This window comes from Podarcis melisellensis (genome assembly GCF_964234715.1).
Source record: "Podarcis melisellensis genome assembly, chromosome: 6".
Classification (NCBI taxonomy): Eukaryota; Metazoa; Chordata; class Lepidosauria; order Squamata; family Lacertidae; genus Podarcis; species Podarcis melisellensis.
The window spans coordinates 82686858-82700742 of NC_138538.1; the positions used below are offsets into that span (position 1 = coordinate 82686858).

The 13885-nt window shown below is 41.7% G+C and overlaps 2 protein-coding genes across 2 annotated transcripts in view; one reads left to right on the top strand and one right to left on the bottom strand.

Annotated features, from left to right (window-relative positions):
- Nucleotides 1-13885, top strand: part of GLRX2 (glutaredoxin 2) — a 183418-nt gene that overhangs the window by 78380 nt on the left and 91153 nt on the right. The gene's annotated exons all lie outside the window — the stretch shown is intronic.
- Nucleotides 1-13885, bottom strand: part of CDC73 (cell division cycle 73) — a 107307-nt gene that overhangs the window by 10422 nt on the left and 83000 nt on the right. Inside the window, exons 11-13 of the mRNA XM_081914908.1 lie at nucleotides 4958-5015; nucleotides 1829-1864; nucleotides 1541-1628 (exon numbers count right to left, since the gene is read on the bottom strand). Coding sequence (XP_081771034.1) covers nucleotides 1541-1628; nucleotides 1829-1864; nucleotides 4958-5015 — 182 coding nt within the window. The remainder of the gene's footprint in view (nucleotides 1-1540; nucleotides 1629-1828; nucleotides 1865-4957; nucleotides 5016-13885) is intronic.

Sequence of the window (13885 nt, forward strand, 5' to 3'; positions counted from 1 at the left end):
GAAAATACATTTTAAAGCCTTCCATATTCTTTTCTTCAGTTCTGCACTGTCTCAGTAACACTTCCTGCAATAAGTGGAGAACTATGACATTTTCCCAACATGGGTAACATGCCACTGGGTGAAGGCAGCCAATTACAAAACTTGAGAACATAACGATGGGAAAGCGTTATGCTCCAGGAATTCCTAACTAAGAAGCCAACCTCCTTTCTTGGTTTGGGACTCACAAGAGAAGAAATTGAAGTGGCAAACCACCAATAGACTTGGAGTGACGTGGTTCAGTATTGTTAGGAGATGACTTATTTTTTCATCCACACTGGGTCAAAGTATAATTCACAAATTTTAGATAAGCAAAATATGGAAGGACACTGAGATGTTGGCCATTTCCCAGACTTCTTAAGTAGTATCATAATAAAAACCATGTGCTATAAGAATTGCTCTTTTTTAACATACTTGTCACTTAGATCTTTATTAATTAGTTGCTCCACATATTCTCTTACCAAAAAACAAAGCAAGGTGCATTGTCCATACCATTTATGAGAATATGCACGACAACTTGGATCATGCTTGCTGTTCTCATCATTGTATCTCACAGAGATAAAACCCACTGTGACACACAGAAGAGAGAACAGGAAACACAGTTGGATGCACAAACTAATTTAAATGGAAGGTGAGATTTTCCTTCTCTAATTTGGGGGTGTAAAATATACAGACAGAGGATGAAAATTAGACTGCCAGTCATGACAGTCACACACTGATTTGCCAGACTACAAAGAAATGCTCCTCAAGGTCACAAATCTTTAGTGGCAAAACGCTGCATTCATGGGATGATAAAGGGATAGGACTAATAGAAGTACAGAAACAGTTGCAGTCTCCTGAGGACCATAAAAGATGCGTAGAAAGAAGGGCAGAACTTCAAATACAAAACCTGCAAATGTCTGATTCGCTCGCCTTCCAGCTACCAAGTCTAGGAAAGAGATTCTTCTTGCCACACATATTTTACTTATAATTTTATTATGTTGATGTTGAAAACTAAAGCGTAAAGTTAAACACAATGTAAAGGAAAACATTACAAATATAAATCAAATCAAAATTCATATAATATACGAAAGCAGAGCCTATGCACACAGGGTTCAACCACTGTACTGATTTGTGAATCAATACATCAACCAACCTACAATACAACACAAAGTGTGCCTCAAAAGGCAAAAGGAAAGGCTGAAAACCTAAACTAAACTTTTATTTTTAAAAAAGGCTTTTAAAAAGCAAATCCTCCCCCCCCCCCCCGAGCTGAGTGTACCTCTGGTGTCCATAAGCTTTCTGCATGGAAGTTAAGAGGTTCTGTAGAACTCACAATCATAGTGTTGTTGTGTTTCTTTTGTTTCTACTAAGGAACCTGTGCTGTAGTCACCAATTTTGTCATAAAAAATAAATAAATGCCGCTGATATAAAATAACATGCACTGTTTCTATAATAACTTACAACTTCAGCTACATTTTTTTACACCTGACTTTTACGAAGCATATTTTACTCAGCTACTTACTTTAGATCCTGCAGAAGATCTTTTGCATTGAGCATAGTTATTAAAGAGGTGGTAGCTGCTGGAATAATGATGATGGGTGTTCGAGATCCTGTAGAGAGATTAATTTAAAAAACAAAACAAAGACGTAATTTTAACAAAATGCCATTCTCATCATCATTACTATCCCTTGCTCTGCAGCTTAAAAAATTATGAAAGAATGCAGAACTAACTGTAAATCCTTACTTCGTATTTGCCACAAAATATAGGCTGTTTATGATTAAAGGGCTTACAAAATTAGAAGCAACTCACCTTTTTTCTGGTTTGGAGGTGGTCTTGCTTGAGAGACTGCAGAGGAAAAAGAAACCACAAAATCATTGATTATATAACAAATTTTGATTCTGGATAAGATTAGTCAAATTTATTAGTCTGGAATAATAAATCCTTAATTCCCCTCCACGTGGTGTCACTTTGTTATTATTTGCATTAATGCTGCAGTAGAAATGTGAGTTCTAAGAAGCACTCACAACTCTTGTCATCCTGGCATGAGATCCCAGAGCAGGCAACTAACAAGGGGGAAAACTATTTTCTGCATATTTTCAAATCCATTCTCTGAAAAAGACTGGGCAATATTTTCCTCTTCTGAATCACAGTAGCACATGCCATGACATTTTGTTCCTACAGTGTGGTGAGATAACATACTTAAGAACTTCATAATTTCCTCCAGGAGGGGAACATGTGTATCTGCACCAACAGTTACCAGAAACATGGATTTTATTCTAACCCAGGAAATTTAAGACTGGGTTTGAAGTTGGTTACAAATTCTGATTAGCAGTGAACACAATCGGCATACAGTACAATGAAAGAAATTGCCCAGTTCAGCAAATGTTCAGACTCAAATGTTGTACTTTGAGGAAGCAAATGAAAGCTCATCAACTGAACACCCAACAAGTAACTTTTCAGGTTTTACAAAAATGGAGTGCAACTCACAACTTCCCAGCACTGTGGGTTGGTGCACCCCTCTTGACCGAGGGCTGAGGAAATCTCTTCCCAGTCTCAGCACCATCACTGGGAGAAGATGAGGAGCTGGGAAAGGCAATTGCATAAGTATGCCTGAGGGACTGGGGTGGCGCTGTGGTCTAAACAACTGAACCTCTGGGCTTGCCGATCAGAAGGTTGGAGGTTCAAATCCCTGCGATGGTGTGAGCTCCCGTTGCTCTGTCCCAGCTCCTGCCCACCTAGCAGTTCGAAAGCAAGTCAAAGTGCAAGTAGATAAATAGGTTCCACTCCGGCGGGAAGGTAAGTGGCGTTTCCGTGCACTGCTCTGGTTTCGCCAGAAGCGGCTAGTCATGCTGGCCACATGACCCGGAAAAACTGTCTGCGGACAAATGCCAGCTCCATTGGCTAGTGAAACGAGATGAGCAGTGCAACCCAAGAGTCGTATGCAACTTGACTTAACTGTCAGGGGTCCTTCACCTTTACCTTTTTAAATATGCCTGAGGTTTGAAGGGACATGAGAGCATCACCCTGCAGTGTTGCAATGTAAAGGGGCAACTGTTGGCATAACCCACCACACTTTAAGAGGTCAGCTGCAGCTATATAATTACTTACTTTACTAAGTGCTTTCAGGATTGCATCAACGCTGACTTCAAATTTCATAGTACACTGCCTATGAAACTCTGTTAAGATCCCATGATCACTGGTAGTACTGTATAAATATATAAGACTACTAAAGAAATTAAACCGTTTTGTAGTGAAATCCTGAGGGAATGCTTTCTTCAGATGCTTCATGGCACTTTGCTTATTTCTTTGTACTCTTGCAGGATGGAAGGTCAGTCGTGATATTGGCCACCCTTTGTACTGACGAAGGCCTGTACAGGCCTTTCAGTTAATATGTGTGAAATCGCATCTGGCAGTGTGACCCCCATGTGCAACGGCTTATCCAGATGTATTTCTGCTCTTGCTATTTCTACCCTTTTCATATCATTGCCTGTCAGTTCCAAACACATTCTTATTCTCAACAGCCTGGTGAGATAAATATGACAGGCAGTATGACCTTTCTAAGCATAGGCACATAGCTGCAAAGATAACATAACCAGTAAAAAAATTCCAATACCATGCCAGTCTAACTACATTAGCATTCCACCTTAAAATATCTTTTAGATGATGCTCATTTTAAAGCAAAGGCAAAACCAAACAAAAACACCTATTCCTGCGAATTTTGCATCTGGCAAAATTTGAAAAGTGTAAAGTCATTTCCATTAGGAGGGCACAAAGGGGCTGCATGGAAGATGCCAAACAAATTGATCCAATTCACATTGAAACCCCCCCATTGTTATCCTAACTTCTCTTTATTCTATACCTACTTAATACCTATTTAACAGGATTATTCTTTCCCCAGCCTGTCATCATGATCCAGTCACCATTTGGTGCTAAAAATACTCGCATGGCCTTGCAGAATTTACATGGCATCCATTCTTAGCATCAGTTCAAGAGATAGTTGCTGTTAATTGTCAGCATAAACTGAGTATTTCTCAAGGGTATTGACATTCACTATAGTTTGAATTTAAAAAGCCAGACACTTGTTTTGTGCAGTGACCTTGGGAGCAGTAGTTCTGCATAGGTGCCTAGGGGTCTCTAACAACAGTTTTGGAACCCTCACCAAACTACAACAGCCATAATTCTTTGCGGTTCAGCAAACCAAACACTATAGTACTGAGATGCCCTGACTCAGGTTCAATCACCATTCACCACTGGAAATATTTGTATGTCCCAGAGGAGCTTAGTGCAAGACATAATGGTTGTTAAAAAACCCGTCTAACTATTTAAAGCCAGAGACCAAAGTATTTTCTACAACTAATGCATACTAAAATCAGTGCGGATTTAAAGCCAGGTCATGCATTTTGTGCTCTATTGCTTCCTGCAGACAAGACATAAGAGCTTTTTGCTATGAGTGCTTATGGGTAAGGATACATACCACTCAGTTTAAGAGCCTGGATGGGTTAAAGAGTGAGGGAGAAAGGTCTTAAGATGCTCAAATGCCACAGGGTAAGAGCCTGTTGTGTGTGTGAGAAAAAGAGTGAATAGGCTGCCTTGGTGGAAAATGGGATGGGAATTATTCCTAGTCCATTGCTGGCTTAATTTGTTTGAATGTCTTGCATTGTTGGCATTTTTACTTAGATATCTGGCTAAAGTAGAAATTTTTTTTTTGTCACTGTAGTTTTGCTTGTTTATCTTATGTCAGAATTGTTAATTTGTTGTTTATTCGCTTTGTTTATATGATTTTGCAATTTTTACACATTACACAATTTCTCTTTTTATTTTATTACTTTGTTACCTGCTCTGAGTTTGAAAATATTTAATGAAGAGCAGGATATAAACACTGCAAATGAATTAATAAATACATACACATGAAATACTGATTTTAAAAGGTAGATTTACCTGGTCTTGGCACAGGCTGAGCTGCTGGGGTTTGGGTCTTCCGTGCCGAAGCTCCTTCCTTTAGAAAGAGGAAAGACAGCCTTTAATATAATAAAACTTTGATTCATGTACATGTAAACACTCTCTCTCTCCAGGAAAACGATTCAAGCAAATTATTAATAAGACCAGCATCTTCTTCCAGCATCTTTTTACACAACCAATGTAATATATGCTTTAGGAAGCCTGAAAGTTTTGTTCAGAAAAAAAATCAAAGGCAGAGAAAAAGTTTAAATATAGCAACATTTGGACTCTTTATCTGAAGATGGGTGATGTCCACAGTACATAAATAAAAAATGGTGACTCAACAAAAAATATGTTCTTTTTTTATATGGCCACAGCTACTCTTACACCACACCCACTTTTACATTTGGGACCCCAGAGGGCTGACCATGGGTCAATAAAGCTGTGGACATGAAACATAAGTTGGCCACCCCTGATTTAATGTCAACCATGGAAAATGGTGATGGCCACCAGGTTAGACAGCCTGTAAAGGGCATCAGACAAATTCATGGAGGATAAGTTATCAACAATGACTACAGGCTACCTCAAGGACCAGAAGGAGCATCTATCTGAATACTAGTACCTAGGGTACAACAGCAGAAAATGGCTACTGTTCTCATATCCTGTTTGTGGACTTCTCATAGGCATCTGGGCTGGTCATTGTGGGGAAAAGAATGCTGGACAAGATAGCCAGGTATTAACTACTGCTATGTTCCTGCTTTCATTCACCTGTGAAATGCCACTGGATAACTGCTGCTGGTGTCAATTCAACTATTTGTTCTCAAGTAGTAGTAGTTTGCTAACAATCATAGTAATTTTTCATCACATGGGCAATAGGCAGATTATTTTAAAATGAATTAGTTGAAATAATTAATAAGCCATTTGTTACAAACTGCAGTCAAAAACTAAATGGTAGGCTACTTCATGAACTGCATGGTAGGTAGCCGCTTCCCCCAATTATCAGTGAATGCCTTCACATGTGAAAGTCTTTCAACTAAACATATAATCGCAATTACACATATCCAAAAACCTCAAAGCAGAATGCTCTCAAACGAATGCAGTCATGACAAATGAGAGGCAAGCTTACACAACATAAAAATTATTTCCATTTTGGGAAACGATCAGCTGTAAATGGGCCCTTAGATTCTAATATACAGATCTAAATAGGAAAACATTCAGAAGAGTGTCAAATGAAGTCATTGCTCGTCAAATTGTGTGTCTGCAAGCAGATTACATCACCAGCAACTATGCTACAAGTACTACTGCTACACAGTTTCTTTTCATTTTAATACAACCTGAATGGAATACATGAAGGCAGCAAGTCCCACTGAACTGAATACAATTTGAATAGCAGCAACATCTGGCGGATTACATCCTTGATTGAATTTGTATCCTTTTTTTACAACAGGTACTGTTATATGAAATCTGAATTAAATGTTCTCTCATGATAATTAAAACCCAATATGGCTCTTTGAAACAATCGTCTATGAGTCAAAGATACACAGAGGGCCATCTCTCATTCGTCCGGCTGATAAAGACTAGAATTTAGTTAAATATCTCCCTACAGAACTTCAATAAAACATGCCTGATGAATTACATATGGTGAACAAATCATTGCTTGGCATACAACCACCAGCTTTTGCAATGTGCGAAGCACAGTATCCAGTCTCCTTCTCTTTCACAATGATATCACCCAGGATTTACGCCTCTTTAGAGCAAACAATTTATTCCCAAATATCTAAAACCTGCCAGTCATGAAATGACATTTTGCATAGGAAGCTGCAATGCTAGATGTGACAAATCATTACTTCACTCACACAACGCGCATCTATGCTCTACAGAAAAGGCATTTTACCACTGTTCACTCGGCTTAACTGGACAGTGCATATAGAATGGCCTTGATTTTAATCAGTAAGGGGAAATGAATGAGCCAGGTGGAAGGAAAATTCACCACCACTCCCTTTCTGAAAGCAAGATAGATAAGATAGATAACTTATTACGGTCAAAGACCAGCTAGCATAACACAATAAAAACAGCGTCCATGAAGATAAAATATACAATTAGAGCAGATTGCAGCAATAGCTCATGAGTTAAAATTGAGATATATACATATACCCGTACAACTGAGATTTGGGCTACCATAAAAATTGACCCTGAGGTGCCCCAAAGGGCGACTTCAGCTCTTCCCTAGTAAGCTATTTTATTCTAGAGGATGATTTGTGCCTACAAATCTGGGCACAGAATCTGGCTACCAGCCAGGTCGTCTTGTGATCTTTGCCTAAGAGGAGAGAATTAAGTTTAGACTTCTCTGAAAGATCGGCGAGCCTCTTCAGCAAAGGGTCAATGGTGTCTCTACAAATCTCAGGAAAAAAGGGACATCTAAAAATATATATGTTTGGGGCTTCTTATTTCCCCTAGGCACAAAGTCTCTGTGTGTACGGGGCACTTCTATAAGAGTCTTCCAGAAGCGGTGAGGGCACAGCCAAGCTTCTGGCAAGAGTGAAAGCCCTTCTTGTGTTTTTCCCGTTTTCTATTATTTTTATAATTGGGGAGCCTTGTAAAGTCCTGTTGTCTCTCTATGTCCATGATTCTTTGCCTAACCACAGATCTAGATTGGCCCAGGCTCATAGTTATGAGGGTTTGGGGAGCAAGGCCCAGTTTCTGAAGAGTGTTTAAGACTGCTGTCTGCCAGCCAGACCGAAACTGGTCACTCAGAATCAATGGGGCAGTTTCAGTGTTAGCCACTTATATATTGATGTTAGACTAACATGAGCTTCGATTTTCATCATCCCTGTTTCTAGTCTGACCCATGCATTTGAAACACATCTAGGAACTTGTAGAAGGGCTGTGAGGAGTTTGGATTGCACTCTTTCAAGGGGAATGAGCAAGGAGGTGGGCCCAGAAAGCATCCGTAAAGGAGCTGTGCCAACGTTTTGGCTTTATATAATTTTAGTGCCACGGGGACATAAAAACCCCCTTGAGTTCTAAAAAAATTAAGGATAACATTTGCAGATCTTTCTCCGGCACACCCATTTGAGTTGATATGAATTTTGTTGGATCCTGATGCCTGGACAGCCATTTCTAAATATTTATAGTTCGAGACTTGTTCTAAATTTTGGCCTTGATGTTTCAGTTTCTGAGCTTTGGTTTTTTACCAAAAGCAAGAATTTTGGTCTTCTGATAATTTATTTTGAGGCATTCCGTCTCACAATAGGCAGCTATTTTTCTTAGTGCTCTTCTAAGCCCTACGGGGCTTCTGGATAGTATTACCGCATCATCTGCGTAAAGCAGAGCCGTGATGTGTCGGTTTGCTAACTTCGGAGGGTGGAAGTCGAGGTTATGGAGAGTGGTTACCAGGTTATTTAAATAAAAATTAAATAATAAAGCAGCCAAAAGGCATCCTTACCTAACACCCTTAAATGTTTTGATGGGATCGGTTAAGTGCCCTGGCTGAAAGAAAGATACAAAAGTCTGTCTTTGGAAGGGAAAGACTTAGTGAATATTAAAAAGAAGATGTAATACTAGAAGTTACATGTAATACAGCTACATGTACACAGAGCAATTCAGGAAACCAAAGCCTTTTGCCCCAGCAGCATACAAAATACAGGGTTGCATGCAATGCTAGCTAGCCATGCTCAGAGCAGACCCACTGAAGGTAATGGACATGACTAACATAGTTCTAGTTGCTATACTCTCGGCATAACTTAGCTGCATGCACCCTGAAAATTGTACTGTCCTTATAGCTGGTCTGACATATACACCACAAACCACCAAACCATCAAGATAGAATAGGAGAGCGGAGGAAAAGAAAGACAATTCTACTGTTCTTGGACAATGTGGTGCCTGAAGTGTACTCAAGGTGCAAAACTGCTACCAGCTATATATTGCAATTATAACTTATATGAAATCAAATCATCTGGGAGAGCTACACTCATACTGCCCAGAAAGGAAGCCATCATATACTTTGTCTACAGTGACTGGCAACAGCTGTCCAGCGTTTCAGACAGTGGTCTCGCCCAGCTCTACCTGGAGATGCTGGGGATTGAAATCTTAGATTTTCTGGGTGGTGGCAGGGGGGTTACAGGTGACTGCAATAGGAGGAGGAAATGAAATGTTTATTGGCTTTATTTTTTAAAGACGTGTATCTCGCCTACTTTCAGAGGAACTGAAGGCAGCTAACAAGTCATGGCGTCCAGACTTTGTCCTCATCAAGCTGCTTGTATTCCAGGCTGTTTGTTTTCACCTTGGTTATTTCCCCACTAGATGTGTGGCAATATTTCTGTAACACACAACTGCAGCACTAGCTTGCTTAGTGTACACAAGCAAACCACTGCCGAGGTTTTTAAAGAGCTCCTTGCCTTTAAGCAAACACTTTCTGTTTGCAGGTTTAGATTGTTTTATTACTTCTCAAGAGAGCGGAATCTATAATGAGGCAAACGGAGCGTTGCTCCTCATCAAGAGGGGAAAGAAAGCAAGCAAATTGCTTTAGGTAGCAAATGAAGGGCACACCTTTCTCTCCCCCCCCCCCCCGCTTCCACACACAACCACGACTACAGCTGCTGCTGGCCGCTGGCTATTGTTTCTTTGAGCTGGCTTTTGGACACTTGGATGAAACAGCTCTCTCGATTCCTGGGTGGAGTAAGCTGCCACTCTATAAAAAAAGAATGGAGGTTGAAAGAGCACCAAGCTGCTTTATGAGTTCCTTGAGCTATTTGCTGTCCCTGTACTGTTTCTCCCTCTCCATTCTTCCAATCGGCTGGAAGGAGAAAGGGAGAGGACAGAGCATCCTGATGGTGGCAAAGCCAGCAAGGAGACTGTTTCACTGTGGCTGTGGCAGTGGTGGAGACACGGTGCTACTTACCACCTTGCACAGTCAGATGCCTAGACATGGCAGCTGCAACAGAAATGGTTTGCCTGTTGCTGCTAGCAGAATCTGCATGTTTTAGGCTGGCCAGTAGCGGCATGTCATCTGCCTGCCCCCAGCAGAGCCAGCCTTGTAGATTGAATGAGGTGTGCGTGCGCATGCTCTTTCCCATTCAAGAAAGCTAATGCACAAGGCACCAGCATTCCTGCCGGGTTGCAGTTTAATTGCTCACTGTTGTCACTCAGTTTGCTTTACTTCTTCCCCCTCTTGATGAGGGGCGGGTTCAGGATTCTGGGTTTCCCTTCTCATTCTGCTTTACGGAGTCCCTTCAAGTTGCACTTTCTAATTCCATCTCTCCAACAACCCTCCACATCCTAGCTGCTGTCTTGGCATTTTTTCAATATAAAGAAACAAGTAAGAGAACATTCCCCAAGGGTCCCCCGCCTTTCCCAAATTTACTGCTCCCCCTTTAACCAATTGCTCTGAATAGCAGCTTGCCTGCTTTTCTAGAGAGCTGAGCACTGAAATACAAAAGAACAACACAACTTCCTTCTCCTTTCATTTCACTTGGCTTTCTCCCTCTACACAGCATTCAAGTTTGCTAAAAAAAAAAGTGCTACTATGTTGGGGTGTGGGGGAGGAAGGCTTGCTTTAAGGTTAAATCCAAGTAGGACCGCAGCCTTCACTTTGGCATTGCGAGGGGAGGGATATGACATGATAATAATAATAATAATAATAATAATAATAATAATAATAATAATAATTTTATTTATACCCCGCCCTCCCCAGCCAAGGCTCAGAGCGGCTTACAAGCAATAATAAAAACAAGATGAATGATTACAACTTGAAAACAAAAATAAAATACAACATTAAAATAATGGAACATTAAAATATTAAAATGTAGCCTCATCACAGGAGGAGAAGGAAAAGGAAAAAAAAAAAGAGGGAGGGAATCAAATTGGCTCCAAGCCAAAGGCCAGGCGGAACAACTCTGTCTTACAGGCCCTGCGGAAAGAAATCAGATCCTGCAGGGCCCTGGTCTCATGAGGCAGAGCGTTCCACCAGGCCGGAGCCAGAGTTGAAAAGGCCCTGGCTCTGGTTGAAGCCAATCTAACTTCTTTAGGGCCTGGGACCACTAGGGTGTTGTTATTTATAGACCTTGAGGCTCTCCGTGGGGCATACCAGGAGAGGCGGTCCCGTAGGTACGAGGGTCCTAGGCCGTGAAGGGCTTTAAAGGTCAAAAGCAGCACCTTAAATCTGACCCTGTACTCCACTAGGAGCCAGTGCAGCTTGAAAAGCACTGGGTGAATATGCTCCCATGGCAGAGACCCTGTGATGACACCATGGGAAAAGTGTGCATGCAAATGAGGTCATAGCCAATAATTACAATTGCCACACACAACTGCCATGGGGAAGCGGCCCTTCCGAAAATATGAATGAGTACTTTGACAATGCTGTTCAGAAAACCCCACACTTAAGACAAGAAAGGCATGTCCTGCATAATTACTCCTCTAACTAGCTTGTTGTCCTACATTCATTTTTCTACTCAAAGAACTTTCCATATTTCCACTGATCAACCATCAGTTGCATACCCCTTGCTTGTTTTCCATTGCATTTTCCAACTTTAAGCCTCCCTGCAGCTGCAGCTACACACAGGAATGATGACAATGTGCTGCTACCAACTCAGATGTCATGCTGGCCTGCACATGGGAACAGCTGCATGTGACTGGCAGAAACAAATTAATGCAGTCACAGCCCTCATTTATGTTCATCGGCCCTGAATTTACAAGGTGGAGGAGAACAGAACACGGAGAGGAAAATATTGACTGGGATCTTTGGAAAGGGGCTCTAAATTGTCACCGTGTGCTAGCCACTAGATCCCCACTCAGACTTTTACTGTCTTCTGTGTTTCCAGCAAAAAGTGATCACAAACTTCCAGGGTTTTCTCTGCAGCCACAAAGACTAGCAATTTGCTTTAAAACAAATAATGAAGGAAACAGATTAAGATTCTGCTTGCTTTGCCAAGTGCATTATTTCACATGCCATCAAGCAGATGCAGCCAAGAAGGTTTCTAAAACCCATGACTGATCACCCGGTACAGTCACTGATATCGCTAAGCGGTTCCCAGATCCTTTGCATATTTAGGTCTTGGATGGACAAACACATTTTGAACCCTCTCTTTTCTTTGTCTTAGATGCATGCAATCAACTCAACTTAGTGGAAGTGTTTTGTTTTTAAAGCCTACATAGTGCCATTCATGAAACACCAATAAAGGCATTTGGACAACACTGTCTCATTTCGTGTGTACAGGTTCAGATGCAGAACAAGCCACAAAAACTGCATCCACGCCGTTTCCTGCTGCTATTAGACATTCAGTGTCAGTTCTTGGCATTGCTCACAGCAGTCTAGCTCGATCTTCCTCGTCCTTTCCTGGCACCAGCAGAGTTATGGGAATGGAGAGTGAAAGGAAGGACAGAGAGAACGGAGCCTGAGGCTGTTCTCTCGGCCAGGACCACATGAGCTGAATGAGGTGACAACTGAGCGCTTCTAAGCTAGACAGAAGCTTATGCCAGAAGCAAGGAAGAGAGCCACTGTCATGAAGGCAGAGGGATGGGGATTAAATGCAGAACTTCAAGGCAAGGCAGAGGAGAGTTGGAGAGGAGAATTACTTCTGTCCTTTGTTGTGCGCACCCAAGCGACAAGAAACCCCAAGGGTTCCAGTGCTTACCCTAGGGTTCCGTTTCCTGGGAATGTAGGTCAATGGAGACCGTGCTGTCTTTAGGATTCAGTTTTATTTATACATATAAACAGTCTGATGGAAGGGTTCACAGTGTTAACACTCCAACAGATCTTGTCTCCCCATTAAGTTTCCAAGATCCCCAAACCATGACTTTAGCTTCTGAGTCTAGTTTCCAGTACCATCTCTCTCTCTCTCTCTCTCTCTCTCTCTCTCTCTCTCTCTCTCACACACACACACACACACACACACACACTTGGCCTATTGCTCTCCATCCTAGGATGATGTGGCATCTAGCCAAGCAGGGGTATGAAAAGGTCCCACCACTTGTCTCCATGGCAACAGAGCTCACTATATAAGATGCTGATGATGGGTACCTAGCTGAGCAGCAAAGGTTTGGCCAATTCAGCTGTTTTCTCTTTCTTTTCCAATCAAGAGGCACACAAATTTTATCAAATAAATAAACTCGATAGATAACAACACCATGACAAAGCATGGCGGACATTAAGAAATTGCATTAGCATTCTTCTGAGGTAAAAACTGGACAGGTCTGTGTCTTTGTCAACCCTCCCAGTCTCTGCTGCTAAGGTTTTAGATAGAACAAAACCTTTATTCTTTGTGCATGCTGATAAGTACGGTAGTATTTCATGCAATACTTATTACTTTGCCTAAGGGTCTGTTTATTTCTTGTTTGAATGCATGTGCAAGGAGAGGCTTGTGGGCTTTGAAAAGCCAGACAAGATTCAAATCCCAGAAGGGCAGTAAACATCCTACAAGAGCATGATTTTTATTTTTTGTTTCGTTCAAAGACTTGTGGGACAAAGCAGTAAAGGCATGTAGGGATTTCTAATTTTGGAGCTTGCCAGAGGAGTGCCATCACTCTGTTTTCCTTGGCTGTTTTTTTCCAAGGTTCTAAAGGCAGGTGAGGTGTGAGGTTGCTCTGCGAAACAGTGTGACTGGGGGGCGGATAGGGAGGAAAGCACAGAAGGACAGGTTAATATGACAGTTTTAGTTCTCTTATAATAGGCCAGAGAGAAAGCAAAGGGATTGGGGAGGGGCAAGTAGAACAGGCTGGGAGAGAATGAGATATTTGGAGGAATAAGAGGGAGGGAGGTGTGCATGAGAGAGTATTCAGCCTCCAGTGATGGCGGGAGAAAGCTATAGAGAGGACAGGGAGTTGGAGGAGGCTGAGGTGGATGTTTATGGGGTTAAGGGGCATGTAAGTGGCTGGGGAAAGAAAGAAAGAGAGGGAGAGAGGGAGGGAGGGAGGGAGGGAGGGAGGGAGGGA